The sequence below is a fragment of the Salvia hispanica genome, chromosome 6 (genome assembly GCF_029641045.1).
Source record: "Salvia hispanica isolate PSC_SH4W2 chromosome 6, Shi_PSC_v1, whole genome shotgun sequence".
NCBI lineage: Eukaryota > Viridiplantae > Streptophyta > Magnoliopsida > Lamiales > Lamiaceae > Salvia > Salvia hispanica.
Genome location: NC_142697.1, coordinates 14,830,018 through 14,854,447, shown reverse-complemented (window position 1 = coordinate 14,854,447; position 24,430 = coordinate 14,830,018). Strand labels below are relative to the sequence as shown.

General features: G+C 34.6%; 2 protein-coding genes across 9 annotated transcripts; both read right to left on the bottom strand.

Moving 5' to 3' along the window:
* Positions 1-3,962: 3,962 nt before the first annotated feature.
* LOC125205019 (protein TRANSPARENT TESTA 9-like) lies at positions 3,963-18,571 on the bottom strand. Of its 3 annotated transcripts, XM_089060949.1 has the most exons (23): positions 18,526-18,571; positions 18,346-18,428; positions 15,195-15,510; positions 12,355-12,406; positions 12,175-12,251; positions 11,939-12,072; positions 11,742-11,838; positions 11,575-11,632; positions 10,548-10,656; positions 10,337-10,460; positions 10,074-10,260; positions 9,649-9,938; positions 9,048-9,136; positions 8,899-8,969; positions 8,184-8,294; positions 7,148-7,213; positions 6,402-6,539; positions 6,002-6,107; positions 5,759-5,830; positions 5,611-5,669; positions 5,309-5,468; positions 4,948-5,114; positions 3,963-4,597 (listed from the first exon to the last, which is right to left on the bottom strand). In XM_089060949.1, the coding sequence occupies exons 3-23, from the start codon at positions 15,245-15,247 to the stop codon at positions 4,292-4,294; spliced, it is 2,526 nt and encodes an 841-aa protein (XP_088917075.1). In that variant the 5' UTR covers positions 15,248-15,510; positions 18,346-18,428; positions 18,526-18,571; the 3' UTR covers positions 3,963-4,291. The 3 variants fall into 3 exon arrangements, with proteins under 3 accessions (XP_088917075.1, XP_088917074.1, XP_047959769.1); XM_089060948.1 differs by lacking the exon at positions 18,526-18,571 and having other exon boundaries at positions 18,346-18,452; XM_048103812.2 differs by lacking the exons at positions 18,346-18,428; positions 18,526-18,571 and having other exon boundaries at positions 15,195-15,700.
* Positions 18,018-23,765, bottom strand: CRS1 (maize chloroplast splicing factor-like protein). Of its 6 annotated transcripts, XM_089060954.1 has the most exons (11): positions 22,834-23,765; positions 21,922-22,420; positions 21,354-21,484; positions 20,414-20,764; positions 20,174-20,330; positions 19,330-19,619; positions 19,087-19,146; positions 18,752-18,898; positions 18,526-18,682; positions 18,346-18,428; positions 18,018-18,154 (listed from the first exon to the last, which is right to left on the bottom strand). In XM_089060954.1, the coding sequence occupies exons 1-8, from the start codon at positions 23,629-23,631 to the stop codon at positions 18,872-18,874; spliced, it is 2,313 nt and encodes a 770-aa protein (XP_088917080.1). In that variant the 5' UTR covers positions 23,632-23,765; the 3' UTR covers positions 18,018-18,154; positions 18,346-18,428; positions 18,526-18,682; positions 18,752-18,871. The 6 variants fall into 6 exon arrangements, with proteins under 6 accessions (XP_088917080.1, XP_088917077.1, XP_088917078.1 ...); XM_089060951.1 differs by having other exon boundaries at positions 18,346-18,682; XM_089060952.1 differs by having other exon boundaries at positions 18,116-18,452.
* Between the last annotated feature and the right edge of the window lie 665 nt (positions 23,766-24,430).

Genomic DNA, 24,430 nt, shown 5'->3' with positions numbered 1-24,430 from the left:
GTCGAATATATCTTATTTGGGGATTAAAAAGTTTGTGATATTTTAAAATTTAGACTAATTTTAAAATTCATAAAAAATACTACTACCAAAGTTTTGCCAAAGTTGATAAGTTTAGAGGCAGTATCCCTTCTATAATTAATGTACATTTCAAAAACTACATGTAAATTCGAACAAATTTGTAAGAATAGGTAAAATAGAGAAAGTAATGTTTAAATTTTTAAAAGTACATTATTTTGAGTAGGATATAATAAAAAAATCGCTTTCTATTTTAGTCAAAGATGGTTCATTTTATAAAGAATACTCTTCTATTGACGAATTTTAAAAAATAATAATAGAAAAATAGTTATGTGAATCTCACTTTATACATTTTTAATTTTATACTAAAATATGTACGAACTTAGCGAAATGTAATACCTATTTACTATTAGGCCATGTTTGGTTGACGAGAAAGTAAAGTTGGCAAGGAAAATGATTTCTGGAAAAATGAATCCCGGGAATATGATTCCAAATAACTTCACTTTTCACTGTTTGAAAAATATCAAGATTTTATACTTTATATTGGGATTTAAACACCAAACTAAAAATATACTAGTACTTATTATTTTTTATTAAAAAAATAATAATATAAATTCATTAATAATTATTAATTTCAAATAATAATAATTATATTATTATATTATTATTGTGATGGACAGTTTAAATATGAATCATCCATAATGTATAAACATTATTGGTACATGGAGTATTATAATTATAAATATTTATAATAATAAATATAACTATTATTATTATTATTATTATTATTATTATTATTATTATTATTATTATATTTATAGATATTGTAATTAAACAATTTTATACTTTAAAATTTCACTACGATTTTATAATGAATAATTATTATTATTATATGCTTTATATTATATAATTACATTTTAATTATTTAATAAATTATTAATTATTATTAGTATGATAATAACAATTATATATATTATAATAATATAGTTATAATTATGATAAATTTAATATAGTTATTTATTATATTTAATAATAATAATAATAATATTATATTGCATTAAATATGTAAGAATCCTAAAACTGGGAAAAAGAATACCCTAAGAAAAGCTAGGATTCAGAATCCTGGAAAGTTGTACTAACTTTCCTTGTTCTCGGGATTCTTATTACTTTCCCAGTTTGTTAAAAACCGAAACAAACACAAAAATTTTAAATATAAGGAATCAGATTACTTTTTCAGATAGAATCCTGACAACCAAACATGGCCTTATAGTAAAACTAAAACTGAATTGACACTCCTAATATTGAATTGATTTTCATAACAGTGGAATGAGAGAATATAATACTACTTCCTCCGTTCCATTATAATAGAGACACTCCATTTTGCGCACTCGTTTTGAAATTTTTTTTATAAATAGTTAAAATGGAGAATTAGTAAAGTAAGAGAGAGAATATTGTAGATAAGACTTTTCTCTATATTATTTTTTCTCTTATTTTACTTTCTCTCTACTTTAACCATTTGTTATATTTTTTCTAAAATGAGTGCAGAAAAAAATATCTATATTACTTGAAATGGACGAGTATTATCTATTTTCTTTATTTTAATGTGCCCAAAATGTAGTGTCATCTTCGAGGGAATATTGAGTATTCATATGATAAAATGCCACCGACACGCCGAAATAGAAAGGAAGAAGTAAAATATTAACAGGTGTCACATGAAAACGAAGCAGCTAAACAGCGTGCAGCAAAAGCTGTGCAACAAACAATCCAAATCGGGAAAGTAGAGATTTTGATGTGATCTTTCTTCTCTTTTTTAGCAAATGTTGGTGACTCACTGGATTGCCTTTCATTTTCCTTGACTTATTAAGTAATCGCGTTTGCTATATGACCTAATATAATGGATAAACAAGACTAAATAACATGCTCTCTATGTCCTATTAAAAATGCAACGTTTTCCTTTCTAGGTTATCCTATTAATTTTTATTTTTTTACTTTAACTTAACTCACAAACAACACTACATAAAATCCTATGTCAATTCCCAAATATTTCATTTTAAATGGGATGAAGGGAGTATTTTTCTTTTTAATTTGTTCAAACTATAATATGAATCTTAATGATTCCATACACATTCCCAGACTTTTCAAGTAACCAAATAACACAACAACAAATGAAATAATAAAAATGGTAGTATAAAAGAAAGAGGACCAAGATGCTATGATTTAAATAAATGTTTAGAACCTATGGACGTTCCACAAAACAATGAAGACAACACAAGATACCTTTCACCAAAGCAAGAAAGATTTTGATAAATTTTCAAAAATGAAGATGCCGCTCACAAATTAAGTTTTTGTTCTTACAATATCATTCAAAAGCTGTCATGAAGTGAACCCTAACAAAAGTATTTATACTAGGAGTCTAAAAAGATCAAAATAAAACAAGTTTTGGTAAAAAATGAGCCCTTTCGGGAAAATCGTCCGACCTAGGTGCCCGACACCCGCCCGCGCAAACTTTCTGGACAAAAACATGATACTCGACAAACACGCTCGACCGGGCGATTTTTGTAGGCAAAACGCCCGTCCGCGCGTTTCTTTCAGCATTGCGTGACTTTCTTAAAATGACTATAACTTCTTTTCCTGGACTCTAATTCGGGCGTGCAAGGTACTCACGTGAAGCCTTTTGAAGACGAAGACAATGGTGCTTGTAGAGTCGATTTTGGATGTCATCTTGATAAGCAAATTACTATTTAAATTAAATTCCAGTTTCACTTGGTTTCTTGTCATGTGTCTACATCTTCTCGGACCCCAATCAACCCATGACCCTCGATATCGTTGTATTCTATGATTGTGAACACACAGATTCACGTCAAACCAAGATAACACATTTCTATTTTTGGTAACTTTCTTTCTTCAATTAATACACTCAACCACATTTTTTCTCACTCTAGTTGATTATTCAACTCTCTTTCTCACTCCATTTAATACTTACACAATTACACAACTCTTTCTCTCTTAAATTAAATACATTAACCAACAAGTCATAAAATCCTATATTGACTAAGAAATGTGTCATCTTAGCCTAGACGGAGAGAGTTACTTTCTCATTAAACGTTGATTAAAAATAAGTGAATACTCTCCTCTAGTCCCATTAAATACCTCATATTTTTTTTTATTTGGACGGTCCTTAATAAATGTCTTATTTCACTTTTATAATATTTTGTATTGAACTCTACATTTACTAACTCATTCCTACTCACATTTTATTATAAAATTAATACTATATAAAAGTAGGACCTACATTCCACTAACTTTTTTCTACCCACTTTTATTAATATAGTCAAACAATTTCTTAAAACTCGGGTACGAAACATTTAACGAGGATGGGAGGGAGTATGAACTATTTTCAGTCTTCAGCCTATAGATGGTGAAGATTTAAGGTGGATTCATCTCTTTACTAGAGTAGTATCTGAATCTTTGGTCCAGGGTTTGATTCGGTGAGGGGGGAAATTTATTTTTCTGAAATTTTCACTTTCACAGGAAGTTATCCATAATGTGAACTGAGATTTGACATCATTAAGTTTTTTTCACAATGACGTGATTAAATCATAACCATCCTTAATATAGGTAAATTAGGTCAATCAAATATCTTCAAAGTTTTTGCTTTTTGGATCCTCAAAATTTTTTTGTCTGCTTAGATACATCTTCCTGCTGTGCATCTTCTTGAAAATGCAGTTTGACACATGGTGCTTTGAATTTGGTCCCAAAACATGCACCCTCTGCTTTGAAACTCTAAAAATTGCAATCATGAGAGAGAGAGAGAGTCCCAAACAATTCAATATACACTCATCACCGAGCATGCGATGGACTTTGACAAATATTTTTCATAATTATCAAAGAAAATATGAAAGGGAAGAGAGAGCACTGCTTGCTACTACTACTATAAAAAGGCTAGAAAAGAATGAACTTTCTCTTTCATAAGCTCTTGAAAAACTATGTACTGTTACAAAAGCTCATAAAACTGGCTGCCGGAGATGAAATTGGTCAAAGAATCTCACATACAAAAGACACAGCGTATATATATGTAATCTACTACTCCATATAAGTATATTATTATATACAAAGAATGGCACTGACTACTACATGCTCTATTATACATTCTGTACCTGACGATTCTTTTGGAACACAACTCACATACATGAGGCTGCTTGAAACCTCACCTTTGTTATCTTCCGGGAAAACTAACCGCGCATTCAAACATCTGCAAATAACATGAGGTCCACCGTTACATTGTGTTATCATCCTCCACACGCTCAGAAAGTCTCGAATCGTCGTTACTTCTATCAAGTTCTAGTAAAGGTTCTAGACTTTTCTCCACCATGCAACTTTGCAGTTCCATTTCCTCTACAACCATAGACATTGCATTCTTGCAGGATTCCTCATCCTGGAACGCCAGAGTCCACCTTCCGTCAACCAAAGCTTTAGATTTTACCTTGCCATGTCCAGCATACATAGCAGTGTCTGTAAATGGGAATGAGGAAGGACGGATTCGAAGGTGCAGCCACTTTAAATGTTTATCGTCTACTCTTGGCTGAAAGAAAAAAACCAAGTATGTTTATATGGAATCAATCAGCTGCCATATCCTTTGAGTTCAATAATCTTTTGTTAGGTAAGAAACAGTATGTCCTAACACAAGGCATTTTAAACAAATGGATAAAATACCAAGTGAAAGCACAAAGATGTAACTTGAAAATATGCTCACTAGTACATAAAGATTAAGAGATCATCTGATAAGATGAGGGAGGAAGGCTACTCTCATCTCTCATGTGTTCACAACCCACAAATATTTTTCTGAATAGGGTTCAGTGATGCATTTTCTTAGCATGATTACACACTGATCTTTAATCATTTGGTAAAGATTTATTTGAGATGGCAACTCACATTACATCCAGCCAATGGTGCCACAACTCGTACCAATCCTCGCCCCGGTTTCACTGGTAATTCCTCCGCAAGGACAAGCCAACCACAGCTACTCATAGAGAGGGCTAGAAAGAGGAAATGACGTTCTTTACCCCTTTCAAATGCAATTCGACATGAGATTGCACCCACTATAGATAAACAGGAAACCAGGTCAATTAGAAGAAAGCAAGTGACAACAAAACTTTGGACTGAACTCAATTATTCACATGCATGCTCAGTCCTTATAGTTGGCCTGTTGAGGCTTCTGGGAATGCAAAGTCAGGGAAATGACATGTAAAATGATGGAAGCGCGCAAACAAGATGCAATTCATATCTGATTTACCAAGATTGATTTCAGCATTCGGTTTAAGTTCTGGAAGATTTAAACCAGCATTCCTTGCTCTGGACTTCTCTGGAGTATCAACCTCAGAGAATACAGGAGGTTGATCTGGCAAAACTTTACCAAGCGAGAAAATGTGGAGATGATGAAGCAGCGCAAACACCTATGGAGGTGAGAACTTTGTCAATATACAGTGGTTGTCTACAGAAGTACATGACATTTCATGCATCCAATCTATGTCTAATAAAGCAGACTCTGTAGACTTAATCCAAATATAAACAAAATATTATTACTGAAGGACAAACCTTCACTGCTTCACACATTCTCTCTCCAGCAGCAAATGATGATTCAGATGATGCATGCTCTGAAAGACAGAAGAATAACAATAAGATGCATGTTCCTAAAAACATTCTCAGATCACTCATGTGGGGGAGAGGGGAGAGAGAGAATGACCGTCATAGGCAGACTTGAATGGCGGCAATAGAATACACTTTGGATCTTTTCGTAGAGAAGATGCCTCAATTGCTGAACAGATAGATTGTTTACCAAGTTACAAGCCACATGACAAATCATTCTTAGTTAATAGGAGAAAAGAACCTCATTTGCTGAACAGATAGATTATTTACCATGAGTTATTAGCCACACGACAAATCATTCTTAGTTCAATAGGAGAAAAAGAGAGAGAAAAAGGCATACCTCTTTTGCACTTTCTCCACTGGTCACAAATAACTGCCAATAACAGATCAAACCAAGTTCCTCTGGCCTCCTCTAGAACACGAGCAGTGGAATGGTGAAATGAATCCTACAGACAGATGTCCCGTCATTATATGCTCAACTATTTTCTAACAGTATACTTATAACCATAAGAATACCACAAAATATTTATTAGAAATGTACGGTTGCTTAGTGAACCTTTCATCCATATTCCAGCATGACCATAAGGAGGACCAACTATATGATTACAAATGGTGATGTTAAGTCGCCAATGGAGTATCATTTTCCAGAGATCTACTCAAGTGACCATAAGATGACTAAAACTTCCCGACAATTAGGGTAACAGATATCCAGCTGAAAGTTTACTTGTATTGTCACTTACGGTAAGTAAAGTAAGATGATGACTGTTGAACTCCGCTTTGCTGTAAGGTAACAACTGCCGCAAAAGCCAACCACCATGCCACAATGTTTCTGCAGAGATGTTTGATCTGCAGAAGAGACTAACCAAAGAATCGAGTACCTAAAAATGAGACCAATAACCCATTACAAGAGCATTTGAACTGAAAAGCATGAAACAAACAAAAACTCTTCAGATTATATAGCAAAACAAAAAATAAGGTGGGCCCAATTTTTCATTTTACCACAAGACAATATTCTTATAATTTCTAAGTAAGAATTATTCTCTTAAAGCCAGTTTGGTTTGCTGTTTATTAAGCAGTACCAAGGGATACAACTAAGTGTGTAAATTGATTCGGTTTCCTCAAAGGGGTTGGACCAGGAATTATTAGATCTACATTCGTGGAATATCGAGGGGAAACAAGATCATTATACAAGGGAAAAAGTTAACTTTTTCCCACTGAGACTCAGAATACTTTTATCTGTTTGCAGCAGCAAATTTAACAAATTCACCAAATGGACTGCATTAAGTTTATAATTTCATTATAAAGATTATTTCTGAAAGACCTGCTCAAAATTATGCATGCACCCACAAGTGAGCCTAGCACTTCATGAAACTGACATAATCAAGCCAATACAAATGAGCCATGGCACTGGCCCTTGTTATCTAAATTAGCTAGATAAAGGGTGCATGCAACCAATATTATTTTCTGTAATGTGAAAAGTACATACTTGAAATCTATGCAGACGGGGACTCGCTCCAACCTCTGGGTGTACACATGAAATTCCAACGTACTCCTGTTGGACAAAACAAGGTATAATAAGTTCTATGCTTTCGCTAAAACTTTACGACCATGTTAATTGATCCGCTTGGCTTAAAAAGAAATTCTAGACAATAGAAGCCAGCATTCTGAAATTAGATTTATGACCAGATGGTGGTTTCAAATGGCAAGTCATTATGTTTCAGAACTTGATTGTTTATCCTGCTCTGATGGCTGTGATGTCAACAAATGATTCATGATTCTAGAGTCACATATGGACTGTTACTGAATAAGTATTCACGTAGGTTGTGTCCTAATCAGGCTTAGTCTCTTGTAATAAATATAGGTGCTTTGTACAGTGATAATAATCAACTACTCCCTCCGTCCCTTAAATATATGAACTTTTGAAGGGACACGGGTTTTAATGCACACTTAGTAAAGTGAGAGAGAGATAGAAAGAATAAGTGACTAAAGTATTGTTAGTGGAGAATAGAAAAAGCATAATTTTAAGAGACAGACTATAATGGAAATAGTTCTTATATTTAAGGGGCGGAGAGAGTACTATTTTTCCCTAATATATTTCATTTTTCCAAGCATGTCTATATTTTATTGTTCTACATGGTCTATAGCGAATGTGAGTGTTTCCCACATTAAGTGTTAGTGGAATCTGGATAAATATCAACCTTGTTGTGAGCCTCGGGATCTCAAATCTTATCAAGATAGAAGGCAAAGTCGAGAAAAACAAAGACAATGTGGCAAATTAATGTCTAAAAAAACTGAATAAATTTTTCCATAGGAAAACACGATGAGGCAAAACTGCCCTCAAGCACCAAGTAACTTAGGAGGTAGTCACTAAATCCAACTCCAGAGAACTAAAACTAAGTAGTAGGAGTATATCACTAGAAAAAAAAAATATTTTTATCTCATTTTTCCAAACATTGATGTCTCATTCAAGAAGGCGAACAAAAAATTTCAACAGGGAAAAGCAGATAAAGGAATTTATATACCTTCAACTTTTGCAGATAGATATCAAATTCACCACTGATGCGATCTTTGACCTTAGTACCTTCTGAGGAGAAAAGTTGCTCTTCTGCAGAATCCTCCCCAACCAAGGCTTGCTGTATGCACACAACAAAGCAGGCATTACTGAAACGTGCACATCACGTAAGCTGTTCTATCAGCTGCAAAAGACTACATCCCCAAGAGTACAAACAAAAAAGAAAGCAGGCAGCAGCACATATTATGCTACTGAAGAATATTTACTATGACCTAACACTATCTGAGAGAACCGGAAAACAATGATACTTAGTGGAGGGTGAATGCATATAACCTGCTGAATTGAGTAAAAACCTTGAACAAATTTTGAGAGCACCAAGTGAGTCATTGTAGTCATATAATGCTAGATGTGATTTAACATCATATGAGGAACTATAAGAAATAGTTTTTCATACTTAAATAAACTTTACTGTTTCCTGGCCCAGGGAAAAAACTTTGAATATCATCAAACATCAACATCAGTCTTCTAATATACATATACATACTGTAAAAAGGAGGGTATCAAATTGAAGCGGTAAAGTTTGCTCCAGTTTTTCCAGACATTTCAACAATGATGGGAAAGCCTTTAGCATAACCACCCTTCACTTCATGATTCCAATTGTACATTATTTAAAAAAATTCCCTATTAGTCGATAAAATAGAGAAACAAAACTTCCAACCACATACCAGCAGTTTCTTTTTATGTTGTTTGCATTGCGGAAGTATGCCAAGAGCATCAACAATTGACTCGTCTAGTTCTGCAAATGCATAAGTTCACTTAGTTAATTGCTTATGAGGCTTATCAGCCAATAGCTAGATAACTTGAGCTTTAGGACCTTTAGTCTGCAACAATGTTGCTAGAACATTTAAGGAGCCTGAGACTTGAACTTCATCTCCACTGACAACAAATGAAAGCAAAGCTTCCCTGTACAGTTGAACACATAAAACATACTGGGGTTTAAAACAAAAAAGTACAATGAAATCTCTTGTTTTGTGGCTGTCAGAAAAGCTAACAATATCTCAATAAGTTAATTTAATAAGACGAAAACATTTCCAGCAACAGAATTATTAGTCCTTTCACCTTATTCAGCAATTATTCACTTAACAAAGATGCACAGGGGATCATCATTCTCTATTGCGCTACGCTACGCTACCCGATAGTTACCAAGACCACTACTCTATAATGCAATAATGAACTCATAACTAAATGATAGAAGGCATGCATTAGAGTCGTGTTGGATGTGCTGCATGTAAATAAGTTCATATCCCATTGACTATGTAACATTAAGACTCAACTGCAGACTGATAAAGGGATCAGTAATCTATATAAAAAATAATATTTCCAAAGAAAGCAGCTAAGCAATGTATTCCAAGAATGCTTTAAGGAAAAAATGAAAAAAACAAATAAAGCTATATGTGAGATATAGGATTGAATACCTCGGAGCAAACCTCATACCACCATACTTATGATTGAGGGCACTGTGCAGTATATGATTTTCGGTATCGGAAATGGAATTTTGATTGTTTGCATCTTTATTTTGGCTGGCTACATCCGAAGAAGCATGGCTCAACATATTACCATTGATCTTAGCTTCAGAAATCTCAGGAATCATCTCTGGATGACATAGAAGAGCAGCAACAACAATGTTTGCCAGATCTTTGATTTTGACTATGCGCAGAATGCAACAAAGTAAATATAAAGAAGTGACAGCCCCAAGACTTGGTTCCTGAACATATGCAACTCAGATAGTCACAAAAATATTTTTATAGACCCATAACCGGCAATCAACCAAATATAAAGAGCTCATGAAAATTTCCAGAAGCATAGATTAGAGCAAGCAAATAGAATGGTGAGTATGTACATTGACTGCTTCAGTCCCAAGGGATGGGAGAACCAATGGAAATATCAGAAGCCTCAGAACTTTGTCCATTATCGACCTCCCAACATCAGGGATTCCAGCAGAAACAACATCACTAATGTAATAGAGATTGTCTTCAATCTCGTCAACAGCAGAAAGAATGGAGGATGAAAGTTCTGCGCTTTGGCTCCTATTCAAAATATAATTCTTCATGTGAGCAACAACATAAAAAATTGCAGATGGACAAATGATATTCAGCATCTTACTTTTTAGCATTTGAAACAATTGTGTTCAAATGGATACACCGATCTCGGAAAAATTCGATCAAGTGCAGGAAATAATCTGAATGTGGGGCCCTAGATACAAACCTATTTACAGTGTCATCTCCAACTGCAAATCAGTCAAGCTCATTGTTTAAAACGTAGGATTTTAACCATATTGGTTATGAAAGCAAAAGTCAAATTAAGAAAAACTCACCATGATAAACGTTCAATGTTAAAGTACGAACAGCAGTTCGGATCATACTTTCTTCATGGAAAGCAAACCGTATTGCCTCAACATAAAGGGGAAAATCAACTACTTCATCCTAAAACCAATAGGATGCAAAGGAGAAAAGAACAAAGAAAATGAGATATGCGAAAGCAACACATTTTTTTGAGATATTGATGTCAAATTATTTAGTTGAAATTTTGAAAACATAGCCATCAATGGCCTGTTTTGTTTCAGTTTTATTTTGAACTTCTCTACTAGGTTCTGCTCAAGAGATGCAAGCCTCTTAAAATCAATTTCACATTAATTGTTGGTAGTGTCATGTGAAAACAGTATGATAATCCAAAAAAATTCAAAGGACAATCTCTTGTAGAATCAAGATACTCACATAATATTTATTTCCTTCCGTTTCAAGTTCCTAGGCTGAAGAAGACCAGTGTGATACCATAACTACAACTATGCACACTCAGACATATAAAAATATTTATATATGTAGCATGTCTCATTTGTACGACACAAAGCTCACCCCAACTAAACATATACCCAAAAAAGGTCTACAGAATATTTCAGTCAAATAGAACTCACAATTTCAGTAGTCCTAGCTCTAACACCTTTCGATAAATATACTTCAACCAAGTGTTCAATTCAGAAGGTTGACTAAATCAATGAACTTAGAATAATAACAGAAAGATAAGCTCTTAGCATTTCTAACCATGGATTACAAAAATGACAGATGCAAATGCACTCCTTGTAACTATTATGTATTTGTGTACAAAACTCTTCTTTTATAGAAACAAAAAATAAAATTGTGGATACTAGTAATCAACCTATTCTGAAGACATAGTAATCTAAGAATATAAATGATGATTCACAAAGCAAGTTCAAAGTTCAGGTTGAAGATATGCCCGTTTTGCAAGAATCCACGCTTGTAACAAGTGACAACAACTAAATTACAGAGAATGTGCTAGGAAAAACAACACTGCCATCAGTATTGGTAGAAGACTCATAAACTTACAATTTTTGTCTTAACAAGGAGAGAAATTGTATCCTTGTTCAGTTTCCCACTTATCGCTCTTCTCAGTCCAGAAGCAGTTGCAAAACCAAATAAAAAAATGATATACCGAGTGGTCGAGATAAAAGAAAAAAAATACAAAGAACTGAAAGAGGGCTATTTTGACACACCTTAGGAAGGATATGTAATAAGATAACAACTCTTCATTTCCGAAGTCAAAAGGGTATGCTATGAGGTAGTTAACATGTTCATTTCTAAACATATAGTCTGCACAATATTGAAAAGAAATACATCTTAGAGAATCCATGCACTGGGCAGACTAGGCAAATACGGTGCTTCAGAACCAGATGTTATTATGAGAGCTTACATATAGAATGATCATTTTTCAGGTTCTGTATCATTATGCTCATTGTCTGCAAAAGCTGGCGTGAGACAATCAGAGATTCACATATTCTTAATATGCGTACACACTCGCCCATGACCTGTTTCTCCATGAAAAACCTAAAAGGGACCAAAACGATAAGAATTGCATGAAAAAGAAAATGTTACGGACCTTAAGAGGATATATGAGCATATAAAACACATAATGGACAGAAGACCCACTCAAAATAGGCAGCATCATGCTGGTCACCATATGTTATCAACTCTGCAATAGATCTCAAAGCCTCAATGACAAACTCCTGGCCATGTAGCACATGAGGATGAGATTAAGAAACGGCATCAGGAACACCCAAAATTTAGCCAACTTGAACACATAAGAGCGATAGCAAGACAATGACATACTTTGTTAACTTCATTCACGACTTGAACTTTTGTCAGTTGATCAACTATGAATCTGGGGAAGAGAACATGTAGAAGTTAATAAAATACTGAGAAGCTTGAGACCCAAACATATACATGTTGCATTTGAGAATTATACATACATTCAGATGGTACCAAAGAAAATACCAGAAACAACACAAACACATCATCTTAAGTCATAGGAATGATGCATTCTAAGCTTGGTTGGATAAAATTAATGAAACTGATACAAAAAAAAAATGATTTTAATCACTTTATAAGCACTTACTCTATGGTACCAAATGTCAATCCCAGTTATGATTCCCTATCTAAAATTCCAAGCTTCCCGGGAATCAGACAGCTAATAAGGAGTCCAAACAACCATTGTGTAAAACCATATACTCCATCCGTCCCTGATAAATATAAAATTTTGTGGGGCACGGGTTTTAATGCAAAATTGGTAAAGAGAGAGGAAGAGAAAAGGTAGAGTGAAGTAGTGTTAGTGGATAGTGGGGTCCGCATTATTAGTAGTGTTTCGGATTGCAATGGTATAAGTTGTAATGATGAGTAGGGGTAATGTGTTACTCAACTATTTCCTAAATTATAAAGTTCATAACTTTTCAGGGACGGACTAAAAAGAAAATAGTCTACAGTTATTAAGGTCGGAGGGAGCATTACATATTTACATTATTACTCTTAGTGAAATTTAAGTATATTGAACAATAACATATAGCCCATTACACCCAGTGTTCCACAATTCTTCAGTATCTTCCTAAGATATCTCGAAGAAGTTCAATATCCTCAAGCCTTCATCTAAATCTTATTTTTGGAATATAAGCTACCAGTTATGCCTTAATGCATAAAAATAATGGGTAAGTAATAGAAACCCAACTACCAAGCACAAATACCCTTGATAAAAATAATGGGTAAGAAATTACTCCCTCTGTACCCAAAAAATAGACTAGTTTTTCCATTTTTGGCCGTCACCCAAAATTAGACAAAGTCTAAATAAGGAAAGTTTTGAACAAACACACACCACTAATAATGTGGACCCCACAATCCACTAACACTACTTCCACTACCTTTTTCTCCCTCTCTCTTAGTTTTTCCTATCTCTCTCTTACTTTACCAATTCAACATTAAAACCCGTGCCATATACAACTTTGTCAATTTTTGGGGGATGGAGGGAGTATAAAATAAAGTTTTATGCTTCTTGAGAGCTTGAATCTGCATAATAAATGGGCCATTATGCATTAAGATCACACAAAAGATCTACTTTGCATAGTCAAGGGCATCCACAAAAAGGCAGTATATATAAGCTTTCTTCTGTATCTCCCTAAGATATCTCAAAGAAATACAATATCCTCAAGCCTGATTCATCTAAATCTTATTCCTCGAAAATATAAGCTACAAGCTATGCCTTAATGCATAAAAATAATGGGAAAGTACCAGAAACCTAACTACCAAGAACATATACCCTCGATAAGAAAATATAAAATAAGTTTTACGCTTCTTGAGAGCTTGAATATGCATAATAAATGGGCCACTATGCATTAGGATTGCACAAAATATCTAGCTTGCATAGTCAAGGGCATCCACAAAAAGGCAGTAAATATATGATATTTGCACCCCTCAAAGAACAAATATAGTCCACCTATCTCTTCCTTCTCATGAAGGAAGAGACATAGGTAGTTTTTGCAAATTCTCAAAACAGTTTGGTTCCTAAAAGAGCATCACTTTGGGAAAGAAATTTCATTTCCCAAGGGCTCTATTCACTTGAGAAACAGAAGGATGCATGTGAAGAACTCAATACAATTTTCCATGAGATGTCATCATACTCAGATTCCACAATTAAGATACGTTTGTGACATAATTGTAGTAATTGTCAAACCAATCCAATCTATCTCGTTTAATTCCTTCCAGTAAAGAAGTCTGATTGAGCTCTGGCCCACTTCAAGTTGATTGTCGTAGTCAAACTGCTCTTTTTAGCTTATCAGTAAGAACTAAATAGGCCAGAGATTCATCAGAAATAACATGCCTGCTAGGATATAGGCAGTGAAGTGGCACATCCAGAGCATGAGGCAAGACATATCCATCGCTGGTATGTGGTTCGTATTAATCCAGTTAGCTTACCACATTGAGGAATAAGTCATCCCAAGTTACCAGGCTACCACCATAGCAATAATTTCTAGAGCCGCGATACCTAAAGTGGAAAACGATTATTGTGCCACTCATGCAACCACACACCATCCACTAGAGTTAATGCATCCAGATTCCCTATGATTTTACACTACACCATTATTTACCTATTATAGTTAAATAAGATGTTGCTTCACCTTGTACTCAGTAATTCAGTGGACCATAATACGAACACACCTGCCGACTAGGTTTTGCAATACCCCATATGCCACCCATCTTAACTATCAAGCATTGGTCTTCTATGACATCCTTTGACTCCAATGGCAACGATGGAGCAACAGAAAGACTAAATTTGCTTATGCTTAAAATCCCAACTTTGTAACATGAATACACTTCTTATAACCATAAGACAATTTTTTCATCAAGGAGTGGAACATTGCCAAGTCAAAGCCATAAAAAGTAAGTTTTGTGTTAATAAACAAGTGTTCCACTGTAACTAGATGGAAAGACCCCTTTGTGTTTTGATTCCAATTAGCAGCGCAGGCACAAAATACAGGTTAAACTGAAACACCATCCCTTGGCTAATTCAGCCAATCCTCCAGCCAAAAAAGTTGAATACAGAGTATCCTAGTCCTCATAAATGAGAAATAGCAAGTAGAGCAAAAATGATATAGCGTGAGAGAATGCAGCATATATAGAAGTACCTGAGTTCATGTAACGATAGTCTATCCCTGGATCGCCAAAAGGAAAACCACATCCTTTTAAGAGGTCGCGATCACCGATTCCTTCTTTGCGGCATCAAAATTCATTCTCATGAAAAAATGAGAGATGTGAATGAGAAGGCAATCCAGATGTGGGCAATGGCGCCAATAGAGAGACAGGGTTTGCGATTGCTTCGACCGGGAATTGAAGCAATGAATGGGATCAAATTCAGAAAGGCGATGATGAGCATCCGGGTGGGATCCTTTGCAATTGACGGACGAATCAGGAGAGAGAAGAGAGGTGTAGTGATGTACCGATCTGTCAGACGTAATTGGAGTTAATAATCAGTGATTAAGCTCTGGGATTTTCAACTCAATTGCCGTTTGCAATTCATTCTGCATTTAGTTGGAAGAGTTCCGTTGCTAACATGTATCCATTCCTCCAATTCATCCTCTACCTTTTCAATTTGTTGTTTTTTCCGTTGAGTTTTCTTATAACAAAAATGGATTTAAATTAATGAAACACAGCTGAAATTATTAAAAGCCCCAGAAGTCTCTCCTTTAATTATCCAACGAATCAAAGAATGTTTTAAAAATAAACAAAATCTGAAAAGTTTTATTTCGATAATTAGTAATTAATTAAACAAAAGCGGGAAAACTAAAAATGCCATAATAATTAGTTAATTACAATAAAATTAAACTAGTATGCAAATTTCTATATACAATTATCAGTTTCATCATTAGCGGCGTCACTAATTGCATCGTGAGTAGTAATAAAACGTTAAAAGAATGAATACTATTTCTTTGAAATTAGTTCAATTTCTGTTAACTTTAGAGTTTCAGAGAGTCTTAATTCCTCATCATAAACATGTGAATTATGTGTAGTCCTCCTCTTCTTACTTCAGACACTTCTCCACTCACAAGTCACATATCACATTTCTATTTCCACCTTCTTCTGAAAATAGAATGTGAAAAATGCAAGCATGTAACAATAGCAAGAAAGTGAGATACACAAAGTTACAAGGTCAGTGAAGAAAATCTGAAGCTCAAACTAATTTCATTAATGTTTATACGTATTTTGTGATTTTTTTAAATCACAAAATGCATATAAATCTATTTACACAAGGTCGGGTCATGCTGATCTCTTGGACAAGGTTCCTCGGAGACGTGTCTCCGTATCTAATCTCAACACCTCCCTGCCTAAAAATGTGGAGACCTTTGTTTAAATAGAGAGATCTAATTATCAAACATTATCAATTAATTTAATTAGTACTATATTTTTCATCTCTAGTAATTATATTTTTCTATTTTGATGTATCCTTTAAAAATCAAAATTAATTCCTATTATAATCAAGTGAATTTCAAAATTAGTTCAAGAAAATGGAGTTTGCACTTTTTAAATATATAGAGTAAGAAAAATACCGCTTTAAAGACCTAGACATGGAAAAATTACTCGTGAAGTGCTTTTGATAACCAGTTTGCCACCAAGATCATGAATGGTGTATACGTTTTTTTTATGTAACATTATTACTTTATCATGCAATCATTATTCTTGTAATTAATACTCCACTTGTAGTGCATCTTCATTGCTTTGATTGTTTTGTCCACTTTTGGATTACATATGCAACTATTTTTATCAGACAGAGAAAATAATATAGGGCTGAAAATTAATAAAATATCTAGTCAGATTTATTTTGTAGGAGTATTTGATTTTTTTTATTCAATCGATATTATTAAAGTAATTAATTTAGAAGTGAAACATAATATTTGTTTTGTCCGCCATTAATTTTCATGTGTTGATTTGACTCGTGTTTTAAAAAATATAAAGAAAATAGGTAGACTAAAGTTACAGAATGTGAATTATACTTTTTATTAATTTTATAATAAAATATGAGTGAAATGAGTTGGTCTTGTATAAAATTTATTACCAAAAGCAATAACAAGTAAGTAAGTGTGACAAGTATTAACGAATAGACCGAAAAAAAAAAACTAATGACAGATAATAACAGACAGAGAAAGGTTCTTATTGTGTTTAGGTGTTTATTTCAATTTTCTTGTAATATCTTCACTTTATATGATGAAATATTATTTGGTGGACCTTTAATCTCCTTACTGTTAAGTTTGCAGGTAATGTGAACAGCTACTACCGTAATGCTAAATTTGAATCTCCCACAGTCAATTTTATCTCGCTAACCTGTTTCCATTAAATTTGTAGAACTACTGACCAAGACATCTTAATCTTTGGCCTAAACCTGTTTGTTGTTATGAATGGTGAGTGTGGTTCTCTATAGGTGGAACAATGAACTTGAGAATGCAGAACAAGATGATCACTGAGATAATAATGTTTAATGAACATTTTACAGTGTCTAATTGACCATTATATGAACTAGTAGAAATTGTTATTGTATTAACTATTAAGTGAACATGCCTCTAAAATTTGTAAATCACAGTTACCCATTTCTTTGAGCATATCCAATTTCTAATTTCTGATTCAGCAAAAATTTATATTCCATGTTTGATAGCCCATTCATTGGTTGTTTCTTTTGTTTGATGTATGTGCAATATTTATTGGTCTGTTCTGAATATCAGCTTAACTTTGTGCTTGCAGATGGACTCTTGAAGGAATTGGTTCTCTTGAGCCTCGAAGAAGTGCAATTGAAGATGATTTTGAAGAGGAAGAGGAAAAAGATGAAGATGACCAACTTGTAGATGGATTAGATTCTACTGTCATTGACAAGGTAAATATTCTATGCATATCATTTTACTTCTACTTGTATGTTCATTTGCTTTCTGTGATGTTCTCTAATTTCTCTATTTTCATGGGAGTTCTAAGCAAGTTGGATGCTGTTGTTTAAATCATAATATGGTGATTGCCTGAGCAACCCGGCATTTCAAGCCTTTGTGGCTCTTATAACAGCATCCCAGACCAAACACCACCTTGGTCTTCTTATATCCGACATCATCTAATGCGTTACAAGACAATGTGGATGGTGTAATCAGGGCAAGAAAAACCAATAGTCTTGACAAATCTGTAATCAAGCATGGATCTCTAGCTCCAAAACGATATTGAGACGAAAAAAAAAAAAAAAATGACAGTCCTTCACAGAAAAACTAGGCAAAGGAGGCTATGGAGTTATATACAAAGGGAAGCTACCTGATGGCCAGCTTGTGGCTCTTAAAGAAAACCCATGATGATGCACAAGAATTTGTTGATGAGGTCGCCAGCATACGTAGAACCTCCCATGTCAACATTGTCAATCTCTTGGGATTTTGTTATGAGAGAAACAATAAGGCTCTAGTCTATGAATTTATGCCCAGTAAGTTATATACTTACCAGGTGATGTGATCTGACCTTTGTTCTCGGCAATGGTAAGCTCTCCTACATTTCTTGTATATGTACTGCAGATGTAAAGTGCTAACTCAGTATCCTGAACGAATCCGATTGTACTTTGTGCAGAGAGGATAGATGGTATTTCCCAGTTCAACAAGTCCTGTCATTACCTCGTTTACGGTCAATTTTATATGGCTCGTGATAAAGAATGTATAACTTATAGGCTCACCAAAAAACCCTCTGCAGAATGCTTTTATCAGACCACAGATAGCACATCCCAAAAGCTGCCAATTTCAAACCTACGTGTGGCTCACAGCACAATCCCCATGTCACTTATCAGCTTCAGCAATTATCCTATCTTTTCTGAATGCTCATCCTGCAAATTTGTGCATATGATCCAAGGTCACTCAGAGTTATCACACATGAGACAGTGTGGAGGATGAAAATTGAAGCAGTTTAGTCAAGACAATTCATAACATTTGTTTATCATTAATCAATCATCATTCATAAATCCTCTTGAAAAACTGCATCAAATTTCAGAAAGTAAAAAAGAAATATACATACCAGCTTTTGCTTGATATCACAGATTGCCTGTTCCCGTTGCCTGGCGAAGAACTTCAATGACTATTGGAGAGGAAGAAGGAAAAGCTAAAGTATAAGCACTCTCATTCGCAAAACAAGCAAAAAATGGTGTCACGTGTTTATGACCTTCTTTTTTAAAAATAAACTAAAGTTTATTGAACTAAGAAAAAAACTGAAAAAAAAAGACAAGTTCATCTATATGTTTATGAGCTCAGAGATACTTACTCCATGTCTTTGGATTTCCAGTGACCTGGATAATGCCTCCTTTTTGTTCAGCAAATTTACTGCAGCTGACTTAGGTCGTTTATAGTTTTTACCACGATAAATTATAATCGCATGCCCTTCTTTCAGCTTAACTACATCAACCAAGATCCCACCACTTTCTGCCTCAACAAATTTTGCTGTATGCATGACCTGCAAAAAAGATTTCTGCATCGTAATCACTTTCACAATTTCTCTGTGCTTCCAGTGTTGATGCATTCCTTCTATGACACCATCATAAACTCCACACCTTCCTGTAGTCATAACATGTCATATAGAAGTTCATATGAGTGAGAAATCAATACGAAAGTTTCATACTCATTACCTAAAAGTAAAAATGCATGTGTTCGGCTGTAACTAATAGTATTAAAATAATCTATTCAAGATTTGATAAAGCTCTTACTAACAAGCAAAGCTAGGGTGGCTATAGGTATAAACAGAGTCCTGGATCCTGACACATTGAAAGTGAATATTGAGAGTTTTTGGGGAAACACAGGTTTTGAGAACATGATTAAATTACTTAAGGTAACTTATGAGAACAATAAAACTTTGAGTCATGCACCGTATCAGGTGTGTATTAACTGGAATTCACACCATTGTCAACATAAGAAAATAATACTCCCTCCGTTTCCTAAAAATAAAAACTCTTTCTTTTTTGGTTCGTTTCCTAAAAATAGAAACTCTTTCTATCCCTCTCTTACTTTACCAATTTTGCATTAAAACCCATGTCGTTTCAAAAGTTCCAATTTTTAGGAAAAGGAGGGAGTAATAAGTAAAGAAAAATTGTAAGATGAGATTTTCTTCTTACCAAGCACTAAGCTACTACTGATCCTTAACCCCATCTCACGCAAGCACACTCTTTCCTCTTTGGATATAATCTCCAGATCCGGTTCTTCATCAGGTAGTCTTGATTCATTTCTCAGTTTGTTTAATACCTTTGCGGATTTCTCAATCTTCTTCTTAAGCTGTAAAGTAAACAAATGTGTATTTCCACGTTACTTGCTATAATAGAAAAAAACAAAACGCAATATGAAACACTAAATCTTACAAGGAAGAGCTTTTGTTCTTGATCTTTTAGTTCTTTCTCTAATCTTTCCCTTTCAGCTTCCAGCTTAACATCAACTTCTGTGTTCGCTTTCTTCAGGCTCCCAATTTCTGACTGCATTCTATGAAACTCAGATAAAGTTCCCATGACGTCCGAGCTAACTAAATGTTTGCTAGTAATGGAGAAGCTTTCACTAGCTCTTAGTCTGGCAGCTTCTTCATGAAGTTGGCAATGTGTGAGCTCTGTTTCTCGTTCAGCCACTACTTTTGCAACTTCAGAGGGAACAAAATCCTTGCCTCTATAGAGAATTATCAAGAACTTATTACGTAGTAAAAGAACTCCTCCAGTAAGTTTCTGCAACAGGAACAATGTGATAGATGAGAATATTTCATTTGTAATGAAAGTCTTACATGAAATCATAGCTTGTTTCTACTGTTGTTCTATGACCTTATTGATAAGGGATGCAAACATAAATTCTGCGGCTGGTTACCTTTGATATCATATTAGCACATCAATGATATATCTAATAAAGATCCTACATATTAGCCCTCACTATGACAATATAATTCTACTTCCATAGATGGAGAAGTTCGTAGACATTTCTAGATTCTCCAAATCTATGATGTTTGTAGCAAGTCAGTTTTATAGATATACAAAAATCATTCTCTTAATTGATAATTTAGACCAACTAACCTAATTACCAAACACTGACTTCTATCTATGCACTTCTTAACCTAAGAGAATCTAAAAAATAGTTTGTTTCAGACTTTCAGCTTGATTCAACATTTGTATCCAAACATATACCCATCCCTAGCTAAGACTTTCGTTCATCAACAGATATACTAGAACATAGCCAATGCTGTAATATCGCAACATACTAAATTGACTCACAACAGACATACAAAATCAAAATCATACAGTATCATATTTCAACCAGACTTGCCTTGAGCTCATTAGCCATTTGTTCATTGTCAGTGTTTGGGACTCCCCACTTTAAAGCGATCTTTGCTATATGGCTTTTTTCCCACAATTTTAGGATTGCTGCAGCTAGTCCTTGGAGATTCCTGTTTCTTCCTTCAGAATACTCAAAAACAAAATTCTATCAGAACTATTGGTATAGCAATTTTACATGGAGACATATATACAAAATATACATGTTAGTGCCTGTTGGACTGAAATGTAAACCAGATGGATCAAGCTGCATAGTAATCCGAAACTCCAACCTAAAATTGATTTGAGTTCAGAACAACAATATTACTACCTCCGTACAGAAAAATTAGACTAATTTTGGGGTGTCCACCAAAATTAGACCAAATCTATATATTTTTAAACAAATATTAACCTTAAACATCATTCTAATTGTGGACCCACAATCCACTAACACTACTTTCACCACTTTTTCCCTCCCTCTCTCTTACTTTACCAATGGTGCATTAAAATTCATGTCAATTATAACTTGTCTATTTTTTTTTGGACAGGGGTAGTATAATACAAGAGAAGAAAGTAATAACCTAGAACAAAATGAGTTGGTTGAAGGCGAGCAAGCTTCCTCAAATATGTAAGCTCAGCATCTGCAAGCTTTGCGCTAGTAAAAGGTGGACACAGCCTGAAAGGTGTCATATATCCTGGAACGACAGCTGGAAGCATGTCTCCATCAACCGGTAAAGGCTTTTGCATCCACCAATCAACAAAGCGAGGGCCTAACTCATCCAGTAACCTATCAGCTTCTCTTTCATATAGTGATGCCATATGAAAATTTTCCCATTTACCATCCCTCCCATGAATCAACTCATCCGGGTTACTTCCACCAGAAGTTACTTGAGCAACAATTATGGTATTTTGGTAATCAATAGTTGAGGAAGAATTTCCTTGATCGCCAGTAGAGTTGTAATTCACATTTCGAAGATTTCTCAAACAAGACCCATAATTGCACCCTCTATAAACAGCAAGAAAGTCTTTCCTCCCCCAAACAACAAGCCCTCCAGTCTTTAACTGTTCAGAAATATAGTACTGTATCATTGATGAAGCCAGCACAGCATTTTAACCATACATGATACGACAAGAAAAAACAAAAATGGAAATGCAGATCTTAACTGAAGCTGAGTCACTCATAGTCCATATGTCAAAAAGGTAAAATGATGTCTAGCATATGACAGACTTCACTGAAAGATAAGACTATATGAGTCAAAATCGTAACACCAGACATGAATTGATGCTTATGTTGCACAAAATATCTTCTTTTTTATGCATTCTATAATCGTGAATTTAGTCCTCCACAGCAGCATAAAATATATTCTACTATGATCTAAAACTGAGTCCTGATACTAAATGTTTCGGGGTGCCAATATCAAAATGAAAGAAAACATCATCCTTAAAGTTAAACTAAATTGCACTAATATTGAAACGTAAATAAGCAGCCGAACCTCAACGATCTCTTGAGCTCTATCCATATTTCGGCACAATGGAACATCAAATTTAAGCAATGCGAGCTCATTATCTCTCCAAATCAATTGAACTTGATCAACAACAGCTTGAGTAACCCCAGCTTTCATAACCTTCACCCATTTCCTAACCAATGCAGCTTCATGTCTCAGCCGTTCCAGCAACATTGCATCAAGGCTCAGTTCTGCAGCTGTGACTACCTTCTCCTTCTTCGCCCTCCTAATCACCATTTTCTCCTCCCTCTCCCATGGCAATTTCTTTGATTTCACTCCATTCCCGGGTGCAGCCATGCCTTTCTCCTCAGCTTCAGCAACACCTAAATTATCCCCAATTCCGCACAGAACTCCAGGAGCAAAATTGAAGTTAGGATTGTTAGGGTTTATGCCAGGCGCTCCTAAATCCTGAAGTTTCTGAAAGCTTTTAAAAATTTTCTTCATCGCTAACCTGCCCCTTCCACCCCCAACCTTTCCGGTCAAATCCTGATCCGGATGTTCCCCAACTCGATCAGCCTTTTTAGGTCGCCGCTTCAGCGATTCCATTTCGTTGAAAAGAGCTTCTTCAGTGATCCATGGCGCAGTGGGAGCTTTACTCGTTGAACGAGAATTGGGGATGGATTCTGATGAATTGGCATAGGAATCTTCACTTGCACTTGCACAATCCATTCTCCGTTTTCCATTGCTACAATTGGGAGTGATGAAAGTATGTATAAAAGAAGTGGAAGAGGTAAAGTTGGTTGAATGCGAAGCGAAAGAAGCGAACAGAAATGGAGTAGCAGACATGGTAATGATGATTTACTGGTATTGCAAAATTAAAAGGAAAAGGAGATGGATTCAATTGCGATAGTGTAAATGATGTTGTATGAATTTTCTGTTGAAGCCGTTTAGTGGTGAAGGAGATGGATTTTATCCTCTAACTTTATTTTCATACAAAAATAAACAAAAAATCTGCCAAAATGAGCATTTCTTAAACAACAAAACTATTTTTCTTTTATGCATTATATAAGAATACAATCATTTTGCAACAATGTTTTTCTTGGTTTTCTAATTCTATTTATGGTATTTGAATTGATGGTATATTATCTATAGTCTTTTTTTTTATTCAAATGATCTATAGTCCTACCACTTTACAGTGTGAAATTTTAAAACTATTCTTTGACTAGTATTGTATCTGAAGGCTATATTAGTAATTTCAATTAATTTAAGATTGATATTGCTATCACTGAATTTTTGTTGATAGTATTATATCTTTTTTCTTGTCTTAATACAACGGGCCCTTGCCCTGTGAATGGGTCACAAAGAATATTTATATAGCAATTAAAACACTAGATTGAGCCATTAAATACCCTTTAAATGTTCCTATTTACCAATAAAGGTAACAAAAAATTGTAGGCTGAGTCTTGTGACAGTACAAAGAACTAGATTGTGTATTTATTTGTTTGTTATCCAATTGATCTTAGTGCAATATAATGGGTCTGAAGCCTGTCATTGTAGGTTTTTGTGTTCGTCTGCATTGTTTAATGCTTGTCTTCTCTATTGGTCAAATTTTCAATGTGTTATAGAAATCAAGATTGGGACCAAC

What these genes read in the sequence shown, in the direction of transcription:
- LOC125205019 (XM_089060949.1), bottom strand. Translation starts at nt 15,247, where the DNA reads ATGTGGTTTTCCTTTTGGCGATCCAGGGATAGACTATCGTTACATGAA. An exon ending in TCGTGAATGAAGTTAACAAA is followed by an intron (nt 12,252 to 12,354) that starts GTATGTCATTGT and finishes CTACATGGCCAG; the next exon opens with GAGTTTGTCATTGAGGCTTT. An exon ending in GGTATGAGGTTTGCTCCGAG is followed by an intron (nt 9,137 to 9,648) that starts GTATTCAATCCT and finishes TCAACTGTACAG; the next exon opens with GGAAGCTTTGCTTTCATTTG.
- CRS1 (XM_089060951.1), bottom strand. Translation starts at nt 23,631, where the DNA reads ATGTCTGCTACTCCATTTCTGTTCGCTTCTTTCGCTTCGCATTCAACC. An exon ending in ACCAACTCATTTTGTTCTAG is followed by an intron (nt 21,485 to 21,921) that starts GTTATTACTTTC and finishes AGTATTCTGAAG; the next exon opens with GAAGAAACAGGAATCTCCAA. An exon ending in AAGAACAAAAGCTCTTCCTT is followed by an intron (nt 20,331 to 20,413) that starts GTAAGATTTAGT and finishes TTTACTTTACAG; the next exon opens with CTTAAGAAGAAGATTGAGAA.